A 25,234-nucleotide genomic window follows, 5' to 3' on the forward strand; every position below is an offset into this window, starting at 1 on the left:
GGTGTGAGACAAGGATGTACAATATCCCCTCTGTTATTCATTATCTATATGGATCACATTATGAAGGAAAGTGGTATTAAACATGATATCAGAATTGGAGATGTTAATGTCAGGTCTTTGCTTTATGTGGATGATGTTATACTTCTAAATAAATCTGCTACAAGTTTGCAAGATTCCCCGACTAAATTGAATAACTGTTGTAATAGATATGGTATAAAGGTGAACATTAAAAAGACAAAGACAATGAAAATAGGTAGACTTGTTGAAAATGTCAACTGTGTTGTGAACGGGGAACCTGTGGAACAAGTAAAACATTTCAATTACTTAGGCACGATTTTTAGAAGAAGGTAAATTAAATATGGAAATAGATAACAGAATCAACAAAGCTAGTATATGGAATAAGAGAGAAATTAGTCAGAACACTAAATTAGCTGTATAGAAGACAGTGTTCAAACCAGTTTTAACTTATGGATCTGAGAGCTGGGTCAGAAGTAAAACACTTGACCAAAGACTAGAGACCACAGATATGAGAGTCCTCAGAAAGATTAGAGGCATGAACAAATGGCATCAATGGCAATATCATATTGAAAATGAGGATATTAGGAAAGAACTTGACATTGTCAGCATCCAGGAATGCGTTAGCAGAGCTAATCTCAAGTGGTATGGTCACTTAAACAGAATGGGCGAGCAAAGATTAGCAAAAACAAGTGTTCTCTGCCAGGTTGGCTGGAAAACGACCCAGAGGAGATTAAGATATAGATGGATTGATACGGTACAAAGTGCCTTAGACGATAGAAATATAAGATCTGATAATGTTGGAGTTTTGACAAGTAACAGACTGATTTGGAGGAAAATTATAGATAGGAAGTTAGTAATGATGTAAATTTTTCATGTAGTAGTATCATATCCTGTACACTCCTTGAATGTACATGTCAGGAATTTGATGATGATGATGAAACATATTTACAATAATGCAACTTCTGTAATTAAATTATATAAAAACAGTGAAAAGTTCCCAATACAAAAAAGCATCCAGCAAGGCGACACCATATCTCCCAAATTATTTACAGCTGCATTAGAGGAAGTCTTTAGAAGCCTTGATTGGGAAACAAAAGGAATAAACATAAATGGAGAAAGGCTGCATCATCTGATATTTGCAGGTGATATTGTCCTAATGCAGATAATCTTGAAGATCTGGAAGAAAGGCTAAATCAGGTAAATGAAGTCTCCAGAATAATTGGATTAAAAATAAATAGAGAAAAAACAAAAATAATGATGAATAAATACATAAACCATAGAACTGTCAAAGTTGAAAACCATGAAATGGAACAAGTTACTTCATATGCATATTTGGGTCAACTGTTATCCTTTGAGGATTGACAAAGAAAAGAGATTGAATGAAGAATTCACCTTGGATGGATGGCTTATTGGGAAAATGAAAGACATATTCAGAAGTGACATCCCTATGAGTCTAAAAAGGAAAACTTTCGACCAGTGCTTCCTGTCCTAACATACGGAGGAGAAACATGGACTTTAACAGAAGCCCTAAACAAAAGCTGAGAACAACAACACAACATCGCATGGAAAGAAGTATGCTAAAAATAACAGTAAGAGATAGGAAGACAAATACCTGAATAAGATCTCAAACAGGATATATTGTAAAATACATCAAACAGGCTAAGTGGAGATAGGCTGGCCATATTGCCAGATGCAGTGACGGGAGATGGACTAGAAAAACAACAAAGTGGAGACTAATGAATGGAGCAAGACAAAGAGGAAGACCGAGAAGAACGTGGAGGGATGAACTGAAACAAATTGCAGGAGTGAGATGGATGGGAGAGGCAGAAAACCGGGTGGGCTGGAAAATCATGGGGAAGATCTTAGTCCAACAGTGCACAGAACCAAAAAGTTGAAGAACTACAAGAACAACAAAAGAGTAATCATTTAAATAATTCTATTATTATTGACTACTTCATGATAACATATTAGAAGTTATGAAAATGGTCCATAAATATTTTGAAAAAAAGTTCTTAAATGATTTTTTTTTTTCAATGCAGATTTGGATTCAGCACCTTGAAATCCATTAGAATCACTTAATTATTTTTTTAACCTGTTTTCCAGCAACTACCGAACAATAAATACTGATGCATCAAATTTTCTCTCTTCTTCCCCAGAAGACAATACACAGAAAACAAAAATTAACTCACCTGCTCAATTACAAATTGGGTGACTAAATTCAATAAAACAAGCAATTTAATATTTTAAAATCATTCTAATACACAATGAATGGAAAACAAATAAGTGCTGCAATACAGGTTGTGATCCATTACTAAACTAAACTTTTTTTTTAATTAAAAAAACAAAGTCTACTTACAGTACGATCTTCCAGATACATTGTTTTTGATAGAAAATCTATTCCTATTGTAGCCTGAAAACAATAAGAATAAATTTAATGTACTTTCTCCTAATATCTGTATCTAAAACAACATGAAAATAGAAAACAAGTACAGGTAAATCCCGACTTATTCAGATACACAAATCATACTGAAGTGGTCATGGAAAATATTTAGTTATAAAAATTCTATTTAACATGTATATCATTCACATGCCACATAATAATGCTTATCTGCAAGGGAGATAGCCCATGCATTTCATGCAAGAATGCACCTTTCTCAGTCTCATTTTGTTTATTGTTGAACATGGATGTGCTGAATATTTGTATTTATGCATATTAATCATTTTTAGTGTATGCATGCACTCTGATAGAATACAATCATAACTGGAAAAAAGAGCAGAGAAAAATGAACCCATGTGTAAATGTCAAAATTAATCTAGAAATAAAAGAAATATAAGGGGCATATAAAGATAAACAGCCATGGGATGTGTTCATCTTTCACCATCAGCAGTGAACACAATTGTGAAGAACAGCTCATATAAGGAACATGAAATATCTGCCCCTTTAAAGTCAACAATAACAACAAAAATTCTTCTAGTGATATTTAGGACATGGAAAAATTGTTAACTATGTGGATTGAAGTCCAAATCCAAAAGCATATTCTCTAGGCTTAATGATGATTCAGATGAAGGCAAGTCTTTTGGACAACATAAAATCAAAATATCCAGTTCTCAATCCCTTGTAGCATGTAATGGTTGGTTCACTTTTTGAATCATCTCTTGATATGAAGGTGAAATGGTCAAATGACACTTCAAAAAAAAATATATCATTCTAATAATAATTACATATTTAAATCTAATTTGTGAGTGTATCCTCTGAAAACTAACAACTGAAAACATGTACTCTAATAATGCACTATATACATTTACCATAACTTGTAAGCAATAGGATGTAATCAAAGGATGAGGCTGATTATGTAAAATTCACGTTATGCAAAATTGCAGAACTTAACTCTTATATAAGTCACAGTCTGCCTGTATAATAGAAAACAAATTTCCAGAAACTACCTATTAATAAAATCAATAATAACTATAATTACAACAACACAATTCCATAAATAAAATAATATTAATCTATTTAAAAAGGTACACTATGTAGAAAGTTAATAAAACAAAGAAGTAAATAAATACAAATTAATCTACAGCTGGATGAGTCTGAATGTTGTACACTACATTAAAAGTTCAACAATAAAATTCTGCATATTTATTATTTCTTCATGGTTAAAGAATAAGGTAAGTTGAAATTGGAAGAGACATGGGACACTAGTGGGGAATTCTTTGTTAATACAAAGATGAAGAATTTCATCCACTGATCATATATATATATATATATATATATATATATATATATATATATATATATATATATATATATGACTACTACTATTGTGTGTGTACACACACACACACACACACACACACACACACACACAGCTCATACATGCTCTCTCTCTCTATGATCAGTGGATGAAATTCTCCATGTTTGTTTTGGCAAAGAATTCCCTACTAGTGTCCCATGTATGCAGATTACTCCACTTACATCTAGCAAAACAGTAGCATGGAGTTTGACTACTAGCTTAATTAGAAGCACCCTAGTGTTGACAGAGAGAGAATATTAAAGTGGTTGTTAAAAATCCCTACTCACTGTTACAAAAAAAGTTTTTGTGATGATGAGTAGAGATTTTTATAAATTTATATTAAATTTATTTTTAGGACAGTTGTGACTGAGTGTGGAATGTTCGTAGGAGGTGTGTGCTGTTTTTGTGGAGTTTATATACTGTATTGCATGCATAATAATTGTTTTTATTATGGCAGCCACCATACCCCCATTGTATCACATGCTGTTAAAGAGCTTGTCACCATTTAATAAGCACATTTTACATAGCATACTATAGTCCTTTCTTTTAGTGTTACATGGTGATCAGCATTAATTTAAAAATTTTATGGAATTTACAAACATGTTAAAAAAACCTTTTTTATTATCCTGACGTTTTGATCTTCACATCAAGATCATCATCTGGAGCATACATAAATATACAAGACAAGCTGAGTTACATTATTAACTGTAAGCTAGAGAAACAATGATTTGGTCATTGTTTCTCTAGATATGTTGACGAGGTTTTCGTGATCTGGTCCCATGGCCGCTAGACATTAGACACATTTCTTAGCCACCTAAACCAACAACACAAACACATACAGTTCACAATAGAGATTGAAAAACATAACACACTTCCGTTTCTAGATACACTTATCACACGTCTTCCTTCTGGAAGACGTGTGACAAGTGTATCCTGTATGTATCAGAAACCTATACATACGGGAAAATATATACACATAAACTCCTACCACCACCCAACACAAAAACTAGGTGTCATCAACACTAAAAAACAGGGCTCAGTCGATCTGTTCCAGTGAACAGGCACTGAAAGACAAATTTAAAATAATCAGCAATACTTTTCAAAAAAACAGATATAGCCAAAACACTATTAACAAAATTCTCTACAAAACCTCAATAAAAAACAAAGACAAACCAAACTACAGTAAAACTATAACCATTCCCTACATTAAAAGAACATCAGACAAAATAAACAGAGTACTACAAAAATACAACCTTAAAGCCACCTTTAAACCTCCCGCAAAATTAAAAAGCTTACTCAACTCATCCAAAGACCCACTCCCTCCACTAGCCCACCCTGGAGTATACAGTATTTATTGTACTTGCAACATAACATATGTTGGAGGAACAGGATGCACAATTCCTATCAGACAAAAAGAACATAAATGACACATTAAATATAATAATTATGGTGAAGCTGGCCTTTTGGATCATGTCCTGAATACCTTACACAGAATTTACTGGAAAACTTGAAAAACTGAAAAAATCTAGTATCTTAAATAACACTAGCTGTCTACATCGCACTAAAACATGGTATGAATGGAAATTTAAGGAAGCCTGTAAGATCATTATCAACCACCCCAATCTGAACAATAACGATGGTCTAAAAATCCCAAACATATGGAAGGCATATATTCGACCCACGAAACCTTCCTCACTAAGAACAACTATAAACAGGACTGTAGAAAATCCAGTATCTTAAATAGCAATTGTAATACTAAAAATAGGACATCATTAAGTTTTAAAGGAAGATGGTAACTCCTGTTTTATTTTATAGCCAGGTACAAAGCTCGGATCGAAATCCATCGAATTCATATAGTTTCATTCCGAAAAAACTATTGGCGAGTCCAAGTGTAAGTGATCACTTGGGTAGTACAACACCAGGGCAACTCCAAGCAAAGGTGGAGCAAGCTCCGTCACTAACCTTAATATTCTCTCATAATGTAAAACACAGCTCTTAAGAGATGTATATATACTGTTTTACATTATGAGAAGAGGTCACTGCCCAGACTGGTTTCAACCTTTTTTGAGGTCTCATCAGTGAGTAGGTAGACCTTAAATATCTCCCGGCAATAAAATAAAATGGGATTTACCATCTCCCTTTAAACTTAACTTATGTCGCTGGTAAAATAGCCTTTTGGCTTATTATAGTAGTAATAACAATATAGGAGTACACCAGTTCAGCAATTCTATAGTAGAGGTATATGTAAGTTCGGTTCACTTAAAACCTTGATATTCCAGGTCTACCTACTCACTGATGATACCTCAAAAAAAAGATTGAAACTGGTCAGGGTAGTGACCTCTTCTCATAATGTAAAACAGTATATATACATCTCTTAGAAGCTGTGTTTTACATTATGAGAGAATATTAAGGTTAGTGACTGAGCTTGCTCCACCTTTGCTTGGAGTTGCCCTGGTGTACTACCCAAGTGATCACTTACACTTGGGCTCGCCGATAGTTTTTTCGGCATGAAACTCTATGGATTCGATGGATTTCGATCCAAGCTTCATACCAGGCTATAAAATAAAACGGGATTTACCATCTCCCTTTAAACTTAACTTATGTCGCCAGTAAAATAGCCTTTTGGCTTATTATGGGACATCATTGTTTCTGAAAGAAAACCATCTGTAAGAAAGAATGTTTAATCCTGTCATCATAAATAGAATTTAGCATGATGTAATTTATAATTTTTTTTTTTTCACTAGAGGTCATGTTAGTAGAATAACATTTACCTTGATGTAATTTATAATTTTTTTTTTTCACTAGAGGTCATGTTAGTAAAATAACATGTGATCAAATCATTGTTTCTGTAGCTTACAGTTAATAATGTAACTCAGCTTGTCTTGTATATTTATGTATGCTCCAGATGATGATCTTGATATGAAGATTGAAACGTCAGGATAAGAAAAAAGGTTTTTTTTTTTTTTTTAACATGGCTGTAAATTCCGTAAAATTTTTAAATGAATAGCATACTATAGGATTTTATATGTGGCATACTGCACTAGTAGATGTCTAATTCCCATCACTTATAAACATGGCAGGTGAGAAATGGGAGTGAGAAATGGGAGTGAGAGGAGTTGGATTCAACCTTAGAGTAACAGAAAAATATACACTGTATAGGTGAATATAAAATGTATATTGCAGGATGGATGTTTGGAGGAGGGGGAGGAGAAGTATAGGGAGGATGGAGAGATTAGGAGAATTGAGATAGGGCTAACTGGTGTAAGGATAACAAGAGCAAAAGTAAGAAAGAAAGCCTAAGAAAGAGAACAAGAGAAGGAGTAAGAATGAGAAAAAAGTGAGATAATAGGAAAGCCAAGAAAGGTAACAAACTGTGAACAGAGGAAGATGGGGGGGGGGGTGCTAGTGAATAAGGAATAAATGGAGCTATGAGAAGTAATGCATAGAGATTCAATGATTTCAGATCTGCAGGAACAACTGACAGTGTGACTATGGAAGTGAAACAAAGTCAAACTACGAAAGAGATGACAATGGTTATGAATGGCTTCAGAAGCAGTGATAATCAGATAGCAAAAGATGTGGAACTGATGTTATGGCAGAAGAGGAAAGATAAAATTACCAGATGTATACCACATTGATTGAGATCTATTCCAGGAAATTGACAAAGCCAGAGATCTGAGAGTGTAAGCAGATAGGGAGTTAAAGTTTACAGGGCACATAGCAAAACTGGCTAAAGCATCTCATCAGATTACTTGGTTACTGACAAACAGAGACAAGTAGGTTATTATTTTATCGAGCCTTGATAAGACCACCATCTTGACTACAGCATGCAGACCTGGTCACCAGGATTTCTTGGTGATGAGGAAGAGGTGGAGAGGATCCAGAGACAAGTGACCAAGATGGTAGCAGGTTTATGGAATGAACCTTACGAGAACAGGTTGAAAACTCATAGGTTACAGAAACTGGTTGACAGGTGGAAAAGGGGTGATATGACTGAGACATATAAATTACTGAAGAGTTTTTGCAAGATTGTACTTCAACTACGAGACTATCAATATCGACGTTAATATTACTTAAGGATAATCATATAGAATTTTCGAGGTTTTCATCCGTTATTCTTGTCCGAATTTTTGATTTATTGTATTTCATCCTCGAAAAAAACTGTTCATACATATATATGCTGTCAAAAAGAGAAATGATTTTTCTTGAAAAGGCATGTAATATTTGTATATTTTTCTTCCACCAATATTAAAAATTTATAAAAATCCGTCAAAGAAATGTTGTTAAATTGTGATTTTAGCACTAAATCCACCTGAAGCTCAATAAGTTCCAAACGTTTTCGGGAACATTATTTACATCGGCATCAATCAGACAAGCAAATATAGCGAATGTGGAGTCTTTGTTTTTGAAGTCAGCAAACCTTGTATCAAATTGCTCTATTAGTGCTTTCAGTTCATCCATAACAATTATAAGGGATATTTTTATGAGTTACTAGAGTAGGAAAATTATAATAATTTTTAGCTCTTATCTGACTTTCCAATAATCTTAGTTTATTACAAAAAACTTTGACATGTCCATGCAGTTCATGAACCAATTGTCCTTGTTTTTGCAATTTAAGATTCAGTTCGTTTAGGTATCCGGTGACATATACAAGGAATGCTAAATCACACGCCCACTCATCATCTTTTACTTGGTTAATTGTGTTTCCTTTTATGTCCATAAAATCTGCAATGTCTTGTCTCAGATCATAAAATCGTTTTAACATTTTACCTTTACTCAACCACCTCACTTCACAATAATAAGACACATCTTCATAATCCGAAAATAGGTCTGCCAAATAATCCTTAAATTGGCGGTGATTAAGTGCACGTGACTTAATAAAGTTAATACTGGCTACTATAACTTCCATAACATTTGCGAATTACATCGATTTTGCACACAGATTTTGTTGGAGGATAAAGCAGTGAAAATTTGTTAAATTTTCTATTGCTCTTTCATGAACTATTCCAATAAATCACTCCATCAGTGCATATGCCAGATAGTGAACTCCATTTAAGTCCAAATCTCTCGAACACTGTGTTGACTGTTTCAAATATATCTTCACCGGTAGTTGTTCCTTTTAACGGCCGAAGTGCCAATAATTCTTCTGTGATGTTGAAATTCGCATCAACTCCTCGAATAAATATTGCTGGTTGTGCTGTATCGGCAGCATCGGTGCTTTCATCCACAGCAATTGAAAATGCTTCCAATCTAGCAATCTTCTCTTTTCAGCCATAATTTCTATCCATCGGACAACAGTACGTCTCGAGAAACGAATATTCTCAAAGTCTTTTTTCTTTTCAGGACATATTATACTTGCAACATCCAACAGACATTCTTTGATAAATTCTCCTTCACCAAATGACTTAGAATGCTTAGCGATTTTTTCGCTTACCACAAAGCTGGCTTTCACAATGCTGTGGTGCTGCATTCTTTGCTTGTTGAACACTTGCTGCTGGGTATCCAAGCTCTTCTTCAACTTCTGTATTTCATCTTTTCGTAGTTGTCCATCAATTTTTGGGTGATCCGCATGTCTCAAAGTAAAGTGTCTCTTCAAGTTGTATGCTTTGTTGATGGATACGGATTCGTTGCACAGCAAACATACAGGCAAACCTTTATTCAGAATAAAATAATAATTCCCCCATCTAGTTGTCTTGAAATTGACGATTCTCTGCATCTACTTTTCTTTTTTTTTTGCAATAACCCCTGACATTGTCCCAAATTTATAAGCGATATTCAGAACTGTCAAACAAAACTGTCTTCTCCACTGCAGGCACTGAACAGAGCACAGCACCAATGCAAGTACCGAACTGACATGTTTTAACACGTTCACACACGCCACTAGTCAAAGTGAGAAAGAGACCTTGGTTGGAGAAAACAGTGTGTTTTGCGCAAGTCATATGACGTCAGCTTAATGTGAATTAGTAGAACACACTATGTTTTCTCCCACCACGAATCAGACAAACTTTGCTGAAATAGATTAGGGGCGGATTAAAAGAAGTAGAGGGCCGGATCCGGCCCACAGGCCGGGGGTTGCCCATATGTGGTCTAAAGCAAGTCTCCTATGATGAGTCTCATGATTTCGCTCCACGGAGGCTGGATAATAACTTTACTGTCACTGGAATGCAAGGAGATATTCAACTGTTTGCAGATGAAGTGAAGCTGAGAATGAATATATAAGTAATAGTGTTGATGTGATTATTCATAAGTATTAGAATATCTGGAAGGTGGAAGAATGCAGATGTCAGTTTAATGTAGGTAAGTATAGGATTTTGAAATTTGGGATGCAAAGATGGAAGGCTATATACTCTCTTAATGGAATTATACTGGATGAATTTGAAGAGGCAAAAGATCTTGAAATGAGAATAAACAGAAATTCAAAGTTTGAGGAGGCATTGTGAGGATTTTGAAGACAACACAGAAGATAGCTGCAACAGCAAAGACACTGACCAGAAGGGACAAGAGGATAGCACTTTCCATTGTATAAGGTCCTGATCAAGCATGGATTACTATACTCAGATATGGTGATGGAGAGATTTGGGGGGGGGGGGATTTTTAGCACGGTAGAAGAAGGGAAAGGGCCAAGGAGAGGGGCATTCCTGAAAAACATCAAAGAAAGTAGAGCAAGAGAAGTACCTTTTTTGCATGGAGAGAAATGCACTGCAGAGGAATGGTAGAAAGGCAGACTGATGAGTTTAAGGAATGATGACTAAATGGGGTATGATACTGATGGCTAAAGTGGGCCTCCCACAATGAGTCCAGTGATTCCATGAAGGGCCTAAATAATACTTAAAATTAGATTTAATCCATTAAAATTAGAAGTGATCTGTTATACTATCTAGGATGGTTTATAGAATAACCATTTTAAACAGAATAAAAGAAACCAGAATGAGAACTAAATGATCAGCTGTGATGTCTAAAGACAAGACTATGAACTACTTGGATTCATGCAGTTAGTGTGTCATAAAATGGGAATGGAGCAGGTGGAATGATAGGCAAAGCAACCAAAGCCATGAAGGAAGCATATTATGATGCATGTTTTCTCTAGCTGATTTGTCTGTTTCACAGAGAAAATCCCTAATTGCTAGGATTGTGCCCTAGAAGACAAATATGTGAGAGATATCAAGCTGGAAACTGATCAAATGGATCAATCGGAAAGAAAATAGTATATATTAGGAAATAATTCCATTCTAACAATTTTCAATGAAAGAAATATCAACTGATACAAAATCAATTACTCAAAACCAAAAAAAAGATGAATTAATAATACAGTGACAAAGTATATTAAATATTCCACAATAAACAATCTACAAATAATGTAAACTTTACCTGATAAGTATTGTCAAAGCTGTCATACATAAACCTTGTAATAAGTGATGTCTTCCCGACTGTAAAGAAAATTTTAAAAAGTTATATGCAAGTATATTTACAAACAGAATTAAAACAGGGAAATAAAATTGATTTTATTTGCTCAATCTATAAATCGACAGAAAATTTAACTAGAATATTAACTTTTGAAATGTCCAAGAGTCCAAGATTATCTAAAATGGTTACTAAGAGTGTACGACAAATAAACTGAATCAACAAATTAGTTACATTTAAAATGGATATAATTGAAATATACAAATTATGCAGCCCATCTTTTCTCTCTGCCACTACTAATTTATGTTAATCCTAGAGCACTAAGTATTCATAAAAATGAGTTACATGACTCACAAGTATTCATAAAACCATTCATACAAGTATTCATAAAACCATTCATACAAGTATTCCTAAATAAATCCAGCTCATATTTTCCATATCTTCTTCTCCCATAGTCCGAAACGAACCGTTGGGTCATTCATGGCTGGTAGGTGATACTCTTTGCTGGTCTCCTCCAGTCGTCTCAGTCTCTTGTTCTTGATGTCAGTTGAGAAAGGGAGGAATTTGTCCATTTTAATCGAGGTCGGTCCTTCATCCTAGTTCCCGGAATGATTCCTTCTAGTGCTTGCTTTGGAATGCCATTAGCCCTCTCCATATGTCAGAACCATTTCATCTGTCTTCTTCTGATGACTGTCAGAATATTTCCCCTTTTTCTCCCATCTATTGAATCAACCAGTTTTCAGACATTTTCATTGGTTTCGTGAGCGGTATAGGGAATTCTCAAAAGTCTTCTGTAAGTTTTCATTTCGAAAGACAGGAGTCTCCTCTCATCTTCTTTCAATAAAGTCCAGGCCTCACAGCCATACAAGAGGACAGAATTCACCAAGGTGTCAATTAGTCTTAGTCTGGTTGTGAATGCTATTCTGTTATCTCCCCACAATTGTTTTAACTTCTGTAGGGCCACGGTTGCCTTAGCAATTCGGTATTTAATGTCGGTTTTTGAACGACCACCCTGACTCAACGTGCTTCCTAGATAAGTGAACTTCTTTGCATTCTCAATTTGCTTATTGCCAATTTGTATCTTTAAGAATTCAATGTCTGATTTTGAGGTTATCATTGTTTTTTGTAGGTTTATGTATAATCCATATTTTTTTAATGTTCCAAAAACATGGCTGGTTATCTCCTGTAATTCTTCTTCACTTTCTGCCAGAAGATCGATATCATCAGCAAAATGTAAGTTATTTATTCTTAGTCCACCAACTACTACTCCAGTGTCATATTCATAAAGAGCTTCATTTATGACATATTCCAGAAAACAATTAAAAAGAAGAGGGGACAAGATGCATCCCTGTCGTACAACTGACTCTGGCAACCCATTCCACTAATTCACCAGTCTCCAAGCAAAAAATCTAGTCCTCACACCCCTACTGACCACACCTTTATTCAACTTTTAGAGATTAACCGTTGCTCTGGTCCTCTAGCCAAATGCTAAAACATTTCCCCTGCATCTATCCGATAAAATCCTTTAAGCAACTTAAATGTTTCCATCATATCCCCTCTTTTTCTCCTATCAACTTCTGCAATCCACACACCTTCAACCTATCCTCATAGGGCACATTCCACAGGCCACCATCTTGGTCACTCGCCTCTAAATCTTCTCCACTGCTTCCACATCCCCCAAGAAACCCAGGGGACCGAGTTGAGCACAGTAATCCAGATGTGGGCATATCAAGGCCTTATAAAGAGGAATTACAACTGCCTTATCTCTACTCTAATCTTATGTGCTACTGTAGCAACCTTAGCAGTATGTCCTCTCAAGTTTAACTCTCGATCTACCACCACCCCTAAATCTCTAGCTTAATCTGTTTCCTGGAGTACAGTGCCATCAATGTGATAAATAGCTTGTAATCTATTTATCCCCAAATGCATAACTTTACATTTCTCTACATTAAACTGACACCCATTAACTTTTGCCCATACTGACAGCTAACTGAAATCTTCCTGCAAACTCTGTCCATCACCTTGATTAACTATTATACTACCTAAATTTGCATCATCAGCACAGATCTGTATATTTCCTTTCAGGTTATTTCCTAAATCGTTTATATACATATTAAACAGCAATGATCCCAGTACTGAATCTTGTGGCACACCACTAGTTACTTGCTTTTACCTTGATTCTTTCCCTCAATATACCACTTTTTGATATCTGTCCAGCAGCCATCCTCTTATCCACTTAACCAGTGTCATGTCCATCTCCATTTGTTCTAATTTGTGTAACAGTGTTCAATGTAATATTCTGTCAAATAACTTTGCAAAATCCAGCAAAATCATCGTGTAGCAATTTCCTATATCCAACTCAGCTGTTACTTTATTATAAGAAGTTAGTAAATTATTAAAGCATGACCAAACCCTTCACAAAGTCATGTTGACCCTCATACATCTTCTTCAGCTAGTCCCACTTAAGTAGTGTCACTGTTTGTAGTGAGTCTCCTCCACAATCTCCAGTCTTGGGTAGCCACATCCAAGTTCTTCATCCTCAAGTCCTCCTCCACCATCTCTTCTTTGGCTGCCCGTGCTTCCTCCTCCCCTGCATATCTATCTGCATGACCTTTCTTCCCACACTTTTCCTCCCTCCTCATCACATAACTAAACTATCTCAACTCGTAACTTTCACCGTTCCCATTACATAGTCATTTCTCAGATGATCTTTCTGGTCACACCGCACATCCACCTAAGCATTCTCATCTCCACTACCTCCATCCTGCTGATGTTATTTTTCCTCGGGGCCACAGTTTCCATACCATACATCATAGCTGGTCTCAGTACTTTCCTGTAGATTTTGCCATTTAGATTGATCGGCACCCTCTTATCGCATAGCACTCCAGCCATCTCTCTCTCCAGTTCCTCCATCCTACTTGTATCCTGCATCCCACTTCCTTCTCAGCCTCACCATCCTCTTTCATTGTTGAACCTAAGTATCTAAAGTCACTGACCTTCCTGATGACATTTCCTTCCAGTTCCAGATCCGTTTCCTGGCTGCCATTCACTTTGCAACACATATACTTTGTCTTACTTCGGATCAGTCTCATATCTCTCTTCCAGTACTTTCCTCCAACTTTCCAGTTCAGCTGCCACTTCTCTTGATTCTGCACACAGCACGATGTCATCTGCATACAACATAGTCCAAGGCACGTCTTCTCTCACTTCCTCCGTCACAATATTAAACAGGAACAGACTTAATGCTGACCCTTGATGCAAGCCAGCTGTGACTGGAAAACTTTCTCTCCCAGGCAGGTCGGAACTCTTGTCTTCACATTTCTGTATATCTCCTGCACCAGCCTGACATATTTCTCCGGTACCTTCTCCCTCAGACACCTCCAGACTTCTTGCCGTGGCACTCTATCATTCTTTGTTGCTTCCATCGAAACTTTTCCATCATCTGCTGTAACCCAAAGATAGCATCTGTCGTCGATCGATCAGGCATGAAGCCAAATTGCTCCTTTGCAATCTCCACCTCCTTCTTCAGTCTTCCATCAAGAACCCTCTCTAGGATTTTCATTGTGTGGGACATCAACTTTATTCCTCTGTAATTCTTACAGTCTTGTGCATCCTCTTTACTCTTGTAAATGGTACTTTCCCTCCATTCCTCAGGTATATTTTCCTGTTGACAAACTTTTATCAACAGGTCCCACAGCAGGTCAATTCCCTCTTCCCCCAGTGCCTTCCATGCCTCCACTAGGATCCTGTCAGGGCCCACTGATTTTCCATTCTTCATCCTCTTTATGGCCTCCTTCATTTCCACTCTACTAATGTTCTGCACCATTCCCTCATAAGGCTCCCCATCTTCTCTGTGAGTCCTTGCATTTTCTTCATTCAAAAGCCCTTCAAAATATATTCTCCATCTGTTTCTTATATCCACATCCCTCCTTAATACCCTTCCTCCAGAGTCTTTGATGCCTTATTTCTACATTTTGCCAATCAATAAAGCTTTCTCTGTCCTTCATTTGTTTCTAATTGATCATAAAGGTCTTGATATGCCAAGGCCTTCGCCTGTGCAAAAACTCTCTTGGCTTCCCGCTTTTTCTCTCTGTCCTCTTCCACTCTTGACTTGTCCCACTTCTGCTTTGCCTTCCTCTTAGCTGTCACTGCTTCTTGTACATTATTATTCCACCACCAACTATCCTTCTGTTCTCTAATCTTTCCAGATGTTTCACGATGCACATCAATTGCACAGCTTAGAATTGCTTTTGAATTATGTCTCCCCCAATCTTGTACACTTTCTAGTCCATCCGAAATCCTCTCTAACACCTTCTCCTTAAAACGGTTCCTCACACTCTCTTCTTTTAAGCAAAACTATTTAATTGTCTTCCTCCCATGGCTTCCAAAGGTTCTTATCTTCAATCTTATTTTAAAGTCTGCACATAGCAGCCGGCGTCTGCGCCACTTGATCTGTTGGGATTACCTTACAATTTGTTACTGCCTTAAGATGTTTTCTTCTAGTCAAAATGTAGTCAATCTGTGAACTGTTGTTGCCACTTCTAAATGTTATCAAATGCTCTTCCCTCTTACAGAAAAAGGAGTTCACAATTGCCAGATCAAACGCTACTGAGAAGTCCAAAATCCTCTCTCCTACCTGGTTCATCATTCCCACTCCATGGCCACTATGCACCCTTTCACAGTCCCTATTCTGTCTCCCTATGTGTCCTTTCAAGTCTCTTCTGACAATCACCATCTCGTTTTCTTACAGTTGCACGTTCCAGAATTCATCTTTCTCTTCTGATGTACAGCCAACTTGTGGGACGTATACATATAAGACAACCAGTTGTTCTTCTTCAAGACCCAGTTTCGTTCGTACGATCCTGTCGTTCTTCCTACTCACTTCCAGTACTTTGCCCTTCATTCTGCCACACACCACAATTCCGACACCATTTCTTCCCTCTTTATTCGCTCCAGAGTAGAACGATTTATATCCATCGCCTAGTTGCTTCGCCTTTTCCCCCTTTCACCTTGTCTCCTACACACATAAAATGTCCAACTTCCTCTTCATGTCTGCCACCTCTCTTCCCTTTCCAGTCATGCTTCCAACATTCAATGTTCCCACTCGCAACATTCTCTCTCCACTTGCTGGGCTCACTTCTTTAACGGCACCTGCCCTTGATGCGGCAGCCCTTGTCCACTTCTTGCAGCTGTAGGGTGATGTGGCTGTACGTCACTTAAGGGGTACGGCCTAGCACTTTCTTTTCGCCTCATTTGATCATAGCTAGAGCTGGCAGTGAAGTTTTACGACCAGATGCCTTTCCTGACATCAACACTCACCATTTATCCAGGCTTGGGACCAGCACCTATTGGGGCTGCATAAGGCGAAATGACATAGCAAGATAGTAAAGAAGATTCACCCCTAGCCCTCGAATACTCTAATAGCATTGGGGGTAAGGAACAAGAAGAGAAGAAAGAAGCAAAAAAAGAACAGTTGGCCCTCATATATATCATATTTTTATCTACCCATTCTTGAATTCTCTTTTTTACCAATTTTTCTAATACTTTTTACCACCACACCAGAGATACTGATTGGTCTATAATTTGCTACTGTAGTCTTAGAATCTCCCCCTTATGCAAAGGAATAATTTTGTCCTCTTTCCATTCCATTGGAATTCTACCAGAGCTGAGCCTTAAATTAAATGGCTTAGTCAAAGGCATTGCTAGTTCTCTTGCACATTCTCGCAAAACACTAGCTGATATCCCATTTAATCCCACAGCTGTATTTACATTGAGATTTTGCAATATCGTAAGACCTCCAATTCATCCACCTATGTTCCCACATAAGTGTCTGTTGCAAAGGTTAAAGCAGTAAGCTCAATAGGAAGATATATGCTTGCAAAGTGGTCACTCAGTAATTCAATTGCAAAAACTGGAATTTTTTGGGAGTTGTAGCCATTGGCTATGAAGGTGTTAAGAATATGGTTAAGTTCAGTAGTTAGGACATTGTTATCTAAACTGATTAATTTTGCCCTGTTATATAAGGTTTTTATAATCCCATATTATTGGGAAGAGGGAGGGAGAGGGTGATTGTTGGTGGATGTATCTACCTGTATGTGTAGGTTTTCTATAAACAGAGAAAGCCAGGATCCATCAAGCTGGCATGTAACAGAGTGTCTAGGTAAGGGAGATTGTTATTGTTTTCCTTTTCCAAGATAAACTGGACCTGGGATGTTGATTGTTTAAGTGTGTTAAGAAGGTGTGAAGTGTATCCAAGCCATGTGGCCAAATAGCAAACATCATCTTTGTAGCATAGCCAAATAATCTACAAGAATCACTCATTGTACTAATTTGGCGATGCACGTCTTCCAGATCATCTATGGAATTTCCTGGCCTATAGCAACATTCAACTGTATATTTTGTCTTACTGGTCTTAATCTCACAACAGATTGCTTCAAATGAACTGACACCCTTCTGCGTGTTTCTTATTCTTTTTGGTTGCAATTCATCTGCTATCATCAATAGTACCCCGCCCCCAATCCTATCTCCCCTGAAAATACCAAACCCTTCACATTCAATCCCTGTATCTACATCATCCACTGTTAGCAAGTCTCACTAATGCCTATAACTTTTGGTGAAGTTGCACTAATCAATGCCAAAAACTCGTCCCTCTTGTTCCTGATACTTCCGGCATTAGTTTATAGAAATGGCAACATCCCTCTATACTCCCACCCATCTTTACTTTCTGACTAACCTATTCAATATTTTTGCTTGAGAGACTAGATTCCTCACTTGGTCATTCTCACACTCACTTGCTTCATGGTTGCCTTCACACAAACTCACTTGCTTCCATCTTAATTGCTTAAGTTTCTCTGAATTTGCATGTCAGCATGCTCAGTAAAGCACAAAGCTCTCTCTCCAGACATCTAACACAAAAAATATTCAGATGCAGTCCATAAACATTGTACTTCTTTCTGTCAAACAGAGATCATAGATCCACAAATTCCACATCATTCCTTTTGCACAATTCTACTTACTCACTAGCTATCAAAGCCCTCCACCTCAGCCTCTATTATAGCATGGTAGAAGACTTACATTCTTCACCTTCTCGCTCTTCAGTTTTGCCTCTTCTACCAACTCCTTTACACCCTCTCTCATACAACACTTCTCGCCTCTCAAATCATTGGTACCAACCAAGAGAACCATTTCCTTTCACTTACCTTTTTTGCACCTGGATGGTGTGGGTAATATCATGAATTTTTGCACCCAGGAAACACAATTTTGTCATACTTTCGTCAAGTACTCCCCTGATTATTGAGTTTCCATACATAATTTTCTCGTTAACTTGTTATTCTTGTTTGTTCAGTTGGCCTTTATCATTCTTTCGCATCACCTGCTTTCATTTTCAGCCCTGCTTAACTCTTGCGGCTTCTGCAGATTTTCAATTTCGCACTTTGTCCTATGAAGGGTAATATTTAAATGAGCTATTTCTTTATTGAATCCCTTTCTTCTCGTCTATTTCCATGGCCGCATGTTCGACATTATTACCATCGTTTTCCATCTTATCGTCAGTATTTGTTGCGTTCTCATCACCTAACAGATACTCACTTAAAACACTTAATACATATTCTCTTTCCAGTTTCAACTTATTTCCACATATTCTTTAATTTTCTAATCGCATACATTTTGCATACACTGCACTGAATAATATGCCGCAAATTCAAATTGCCGGACAACATGGTCTTTGCCGCCATTGTTCGTCGTGTTGGTGCCATGCCGAAAATATCACAATAAAAACATAATACTCTAAAAACACAAAAATCTACACTAATACACTATAACAGTCTAAGTTTCTGATGAAAAAAACAACAAAGATAAAAATCACTAATTTCACACAAGTGCTAAATTACATGACCACTAGCAATATAACCTCGATCATAAGTTCAATCTTAGAAAGGATTTTGCTGCTCCGCCCCAAATATGGGAGAAATAATCCATTGCTGGGCAATTTGGGCTTCGTATAGAGTTAGCAGCTGTGAAGTGGTGTCTTATGCAAAAAAAAAAGTACATGTGGTAGATCCTAAATGAAGGAATCTTGGAAAGAAATCATTCATTTAGGGTCTAAAATATAAAAATTGCAAACAGAGAAATACCTGCACATCAGTTGTAATTAAAAGTGAAACTTCCTCACTTTATGTAAAAATTTGTATTCTTTATTTAAGAACCTTATATTTAAGCTATTGTGATTAATTTGAGATTTCATTTTGTATGTCTTAAAAAAGAGGGATAATGTGAATTAAATTTAAGCCTTACTTAAGCTATGTAAAATCTATTGCGAGTCATCATAAAGCTGTTAAGTATTAATTCCTGGAAGGCCTAAAGCTACACGTGTACAGCGTAATGCTGGTGGGTATAGCTTATTCCAATAATCACGTAACCATGCATTCCATGAATCCGAGTATATCAGCATCGTAGAAACGAAGGATAAGCCAAAGGGTGAAATTAGTAAGGATCGTGTGCAAAAAGGTGCTGAAAAAGAGGGTGCTCTATAGGAGTATAAAAGGGGGTTGAGCCTGAAACACAGGGTATTCTCTTGATCTCTTGTTGTATCGTTTTCCTGTTGGGTGGTTCGGAAGTTGGCAGGCAGTTCGCATGGGGGGGGGGGGGGGTGAAGTCTGTGATGTTGGGCAGTGAGCGTTAATAAAGAAATTAAGCTGGATTCTATGCAAAGCAGAAGGTAAAAATTCCAGTCGTAACAGAATCAAGCCGTCGCTGAAAAGCCCCATCGAGTTGTTCCTGAAATGCAAAGATTTTGAGTCCATTTCCAGCAGAAAGAATGAAGATAGCATAGCCCCTACATTGGCGTATAGACAGCCAAAATAGATGAGAAATATCCAGACAAACACGTGGTGCAGAACGACGCAGAAAAGGTTGGTAAGGTGTAATTGCTCAATTTTGTGTGAATTTCATTAGAAGAAAGAAGATTGTTTACGATTGTGAAATTTAGACTTTATTCTAAGGAACTCTGTGAACAGTCTCTAATCAGAAAGTTAACCTCATTTGAGAGTAAGAAGAATTGTTTGGAAGAGATCTTTTGTAATTTCGTATGTGATAGGATTAACTTGATGCGATAAGAATAGTAGAATTTAGTATCTCGGTAACATTAAAATGTTTGTTAGTTTTCTCTTGCGAGTAATACTACTGAAAGGTATTTAGCTTAAATTCATATTATTTGCTATCTATTCCAATATGCAGTTACTGTGTTTAGCTTGCCTTGTAATATTTAATTAGTTTGAATGTGTTAATCTCTTAGTTCGAGTTTTATTTAGTATTGAGCATAATTAAGTGTATGAGTTTGTATTGTGTATTAGATATTCCAATAAACGTCATATTTTCCTGATTACGATTCCAAATTACCACTTATAAAAATAGAACCTATTTTGGCGGGAAGGATTTAGAGAGTGAATATAAAATATAGATTTAGGTCATGACTGCAATAATCTGAATCTATATGGCAGTAAAAAATAAGATATTGTGTAGGGAATCTTCAGACTCTAGTATTGTATCCCTGAGCAAGGATCTTTTCTGCTATAGGATACTGGCTGGCACAGCAAAATATAAATTTGCCAGTATCTGAAGAGGAAACAATCCTAGATATAAAAATAAGAATAAATAACAAAAAATAAATATATAACAATAGAGCAGCCATAGGATTTTGATAGAAGGTTTAAGTAAGAAAGGATAGAATTAAGTATAAGTTAAGTATAAATGAAGTAATAAGAGATATGATAGAAATAACTTTTTAACAACTTTTTTTGGTGGCTGCAGAAGCTATAGTTGAAATATTGTTGTGCCAGGAAAGATTGGAGGTGCAAGTCAGTCCAAGAAGAGAAATCTGATTGTGTTTGGATATCTGAGTATTACTGACGGTAAGGGGGAGGGATGCAAGCTCTTTCTTGTGAGAAATCAGACAGAACTCAGTTTTGGTGGCATTGAGGTTTACAAGGTTGTCCTTGCCCCTCTAGGATATAACTAGGATATTTGAGTTCAGGTCCCTGGTTGTAGTAGATCTTGAGGATTCTAATACTTGAGCACCACAGGTTTGTAGAATGAAAAGGAGGAATAAAGTGTACTGTTGTAAGCAAAGCTATGGATAGGATTGGAAGTCTGTGAGAGCAGGTCATTTATGTACAAGAGGAAGAGAGTGGGTGAAAGAACAGAAATTCCTGCATTGGTGAGGAAATCTGAGATGAGTAAATTCCACCATGACATGCAGTGAGTGACCAGTGAGAAAGTTGGTGATCCAGTTGCAGAGTGGGAAAGGCAGACCATAGGATGTCAATTTGGTGAGTAGGCCCCTGCACCAAACCTGATCAAATGCCTTTGAAATGTCGAGGGCCATGAGTTTCTCCAAATTTTTCCATGCCACTTCGATTTTTATTACTTGTAATCTTCAAAACATTAGAATAGAAAACAGGAAAAACTTTATAGATTATCAGGGCTTTACTTACTTTTCCTAGAGTGCTCCATCCCCCCCCCCTTACAAAATGAATAAAGACAAAAACAATATATACAAAAAACTTATTACATTTATTAAAAAAACGTATGCTGAGTAAAGGCAATACATATCAAACACAAATGTTAAGTTAGCGCTAAGACACTACTAATGTTTTTGTTCCCTAGAGTTCGCTTCACCAAATGTATCAATATCATAATTCAAATTATTTACATCATTTTCGATAAATAACTGATATAATTTGACATGATGCAAAGTTTCGTAAATAATTTTTTACCCTTTTAAGAATAGAAAATGAACGTTACCTGTTTCCAGCATGACCGCAAGCAGGTCATGGAGACACAAAAAATATATTAAAATAGTATAATAAAATTAGTTTAATCCTTTATCCAAGTGTGAGCAAACAAAGTTTGCGCCTGAAAGTATCTTCAGGACTGGGGTAAGGTGGTACAACCAGGGCAACTCGTTGCAAAGGTGGAGCAAGATACCAACACTCCTATCTCAGTATCTCCTATAATGCAAAACATCTCCTTGCGGATATGTCTAATGTTATGCATTAAGGGAAGGGCCACTACCCAGACTAGTTTCAACCTTTATTGAGGTCTCTTCAGTGGGAGCCAGGCCCAAGTGGAGATACTAGGCAGAAGCATTAGCAGGTCATCTCTACCTATGCTATTGCTTCTGCCTGGTATCTCCACTTGGGCCTGGCTCCCACTGAAGAGACCTCAATAAAGGTTGAAACTAGTCTAGGTAGTGGCCCTTCCCTTAATGCATAACATTAGACATATCTGCAAGGAGATGTGTTTTGCATTATAGGAGATACTGAGATAGGAGTGTTGGTACTTGCTCCACCTTTGCAACGAGTTTCCCTGGTGTTGTACCACCTTACCCCAGTCCTGAAGATACTTTCAGGTGCAAACTTTGTTTGCTCACACTTGAATAAAGGATTAAACTAATTTTATTATACTCTAACCGAGTGAAAAATAAACTTTCAATATTAAAATAGTGTTTGCATTTGTGTTTTTTTTTTTTTAAGGCATATTACCTATTTAGATCTTTTACCTATTTAGGCGTATTACTTGCCCCAATAAGGACGGGGGGGAGGAAACTCCATACGAATAAATAAATAAACCTATTTAGATAATATCTAAAAATGGTATATTATCTATTTATATAGTATTTTAAAGCAACGACACCCTTTTCCTGACCTATATCTACTCTCTATATATAAAAAGATAAGCCGAAATTTGAAACGTTTTATGTCACATTTTTTGTCTTACCAGCCCGGAACTCGGCGGGGGGGGGTATGCGCTAGGGGGAGGAGTCCCCCAGTATATATATTTTATAATAATACAGGAAATTTAACAGAAAATAATTTTTATGTTAAATTTTAATTATTTATACTTTTAATTTTTCAATTTTAAACTTCGCTGTTTGTGACCCTTTAATTGGCCTTCATTTTTCGGGACCCCAGCTAGGGCCCCATGCGCCAGTGCATAAGTACGGCCATGAGATTATTTCCGTCTTCCTTTTCCAAATCACGATCTCTGATTCACTAACTTATAATTACACGATTTCATCAATTTTTCTTACAGTAAATGGACGTGAGGTTACAGTTTATCCAAATCTGTCTGGAGCATTCTTCATATTACATAAATCCCAGTAATAAAAACGTGGAAATAAAAGGGAAAAGCTCATATCTCAATAACCAAAAATGTTTATATTACATTCTGTAAATTCTTCTTTCACTTCTCTTCTTACATTCAATACCGTCGTTGATGAAGACGTCATCAGTTGTATTTAATCACTACCGGAATCAGACTTAACTTCTGCATTATATTAATGTGAAAGCAAGCGTTCTCAATGTTGAAAATATTAGCTAGCATTTCTTCACCGTGACTATTTTTTTCCCAGTTTCTGAACATACTTCATCTAAGCTGTAAGTGGACAACACTGGCACACTAAAGAAGGTTCAAAATCTCAAAATTAATAAACTAACAAAAACAAAACAATACACACAAAGAAAAAAAGCTTTGTTAAAATAAACAAAACAGCTAATCTCATAAACGAACCGAAATATCACCCCATGGAAAACAAATCGCCAATACAAGATACAAGAGTTTCTGGTACTGCGGCTGATATCAAAAAAAGTGCGTTATCTTTATAAATTCCAGTTGCTAATCCACAAAAATCAGACGCCGAAAGAACATTAAACACACACACACACAAAAAAAAAAAAAAAAAAAAAATCAGTACAAGAAAAATATCTCTTGACACACCGCTACAACTACTACTAAATAGGAACAACGTGCTCACGAAAAACATAGAAAACCTCCAGTCCAAATACATATATATATAAAAAACTGTCGTAAACAAAACAATCAAGCACATTTCTGGTGACGTCAATCAAGTGACACGTTTGTCACGTGGTTTTGTTGATCTCTCAGGTGTCAGAGCAACAGCTGCCGTAAAATACAGGTAACCCTCGTATAACGCGGATGTTAGGTTCCATAGAAATGCCGCGTTATATAAATCGCGTTATGCGAGACTCAGATTAGATAGAAAACGTAGGGTTAGGTTCCGAAATCTTTTTTTTTTTTTTTTAATTATAAAAACAATAATGATATACCCAACAAAAATATATTTTTATTTAATTCTTGTAATTCATGTAAGTTAAGAAAACATAAACTATGAAACAAATATATAGTATAAACTTACAAATTGTACATAAACTTCATTGCACATAATAAAGTGCATATTACAATCGTCATCACTGTCTTCAAAACGAACATTTCGTAGATGTTCTTTATTTACGAGTGATCGGAAGTCGTCATCACTTGAAATCTCTTGGATTTTAAGTGATGATTTCATTTGTATAATTCTCATTGCATACTTCGGTGGTTTAATTATCAAGAAGTCGGTAATAAGACCTTGCTTACCACTATGCTGCAATTTTTTTATTAAGTTCATAATATGGAGCTAAACAAATATCCAATTGTCTCGTGAATTTTCCGGAGCCCTCCGTTATGGGATCATTATCCGTAAAATAGCTTCCTAACTTTCTTGCCAAGTCCAATCCTTCTGCTAATTTCTTTAAACTGAATTTATTAACGGATTCATCACAATCAGAATCTTCGACAGAACTTTCCCCGCCATTTGGTTCGACGTCATCTATTAATTCAACCATATCGCAAAAATCCTCTATGTGGCCATTACTATAGAAATAATTTTTTTTACATAAAAAAAGCATTACATATTGTATGTAACTCAGAAAAAAATGAAGTGCTCAGTTTGAGAAGATCAACACACTTATGATTTTTAATGCGCTTTCCTGGCAGAAAACGAAGACAACTTTCAACAATAATTAACACTTTATATCAGTGATTCTCAAACTTTTTTTGTCTGGCGGCACACTAAAATCAATAAATAAATTTCACGGCACCCCTAGTATTATTTGCTTTTTATAGAGAGTAAAGTGCCGATTAATTGATTCTGAAAGACTCGCATATATAACCCATAAATAAAT

At 36.4% G+C, this 25,234-nt stretch overlaps 1 protein-coding gene across 2 annotated transcripts in view; it reads right to left on the reverse strand.

The window, feature by feature from the left end:
- Positions 1-25,234, reverse strand: part of Rab6 (RAS oncogene family member Rab6) — a 316,080-nt gene that overhangs the window by 184,147 nt on the left and 106,699 nt on the right. For both annotated transcript variants that reach the window (XM_090414199.1, XM_090414198.1), the window contains exons 2-3: positions 11,181-11,239; positions 2,375-2,428 (exon numbers count right to left, since the gene is read on the reverse strand). In XM_090414199.1, coding sequence (XP_090270325.1) covers positions 2,375-2,428; positions 11,181-11,239 — 113 coding nt within the window. The remainder of the gene's footprint in view (positions 1-2,374; positions 2,429-11,180; positions 11,240-25,234) is intronic.

This window comes from Typopeltis vanoorti, chromosome 24 (assembly GCF_054136105.1).
Source record: "Typopeltis vanoorti isolate ZY-2024b chromosome 24, IOZ_Tvanoo_1.0, whole genome shotgun sequence".
Taxonomy (NCBI): domain Eukaryota; kingdom Metazoa; phylum Arthropoda; class Arachnida; order Uropygi; family Thelyphonidae; genus Typopeltis; species Typopeltis vanoorti.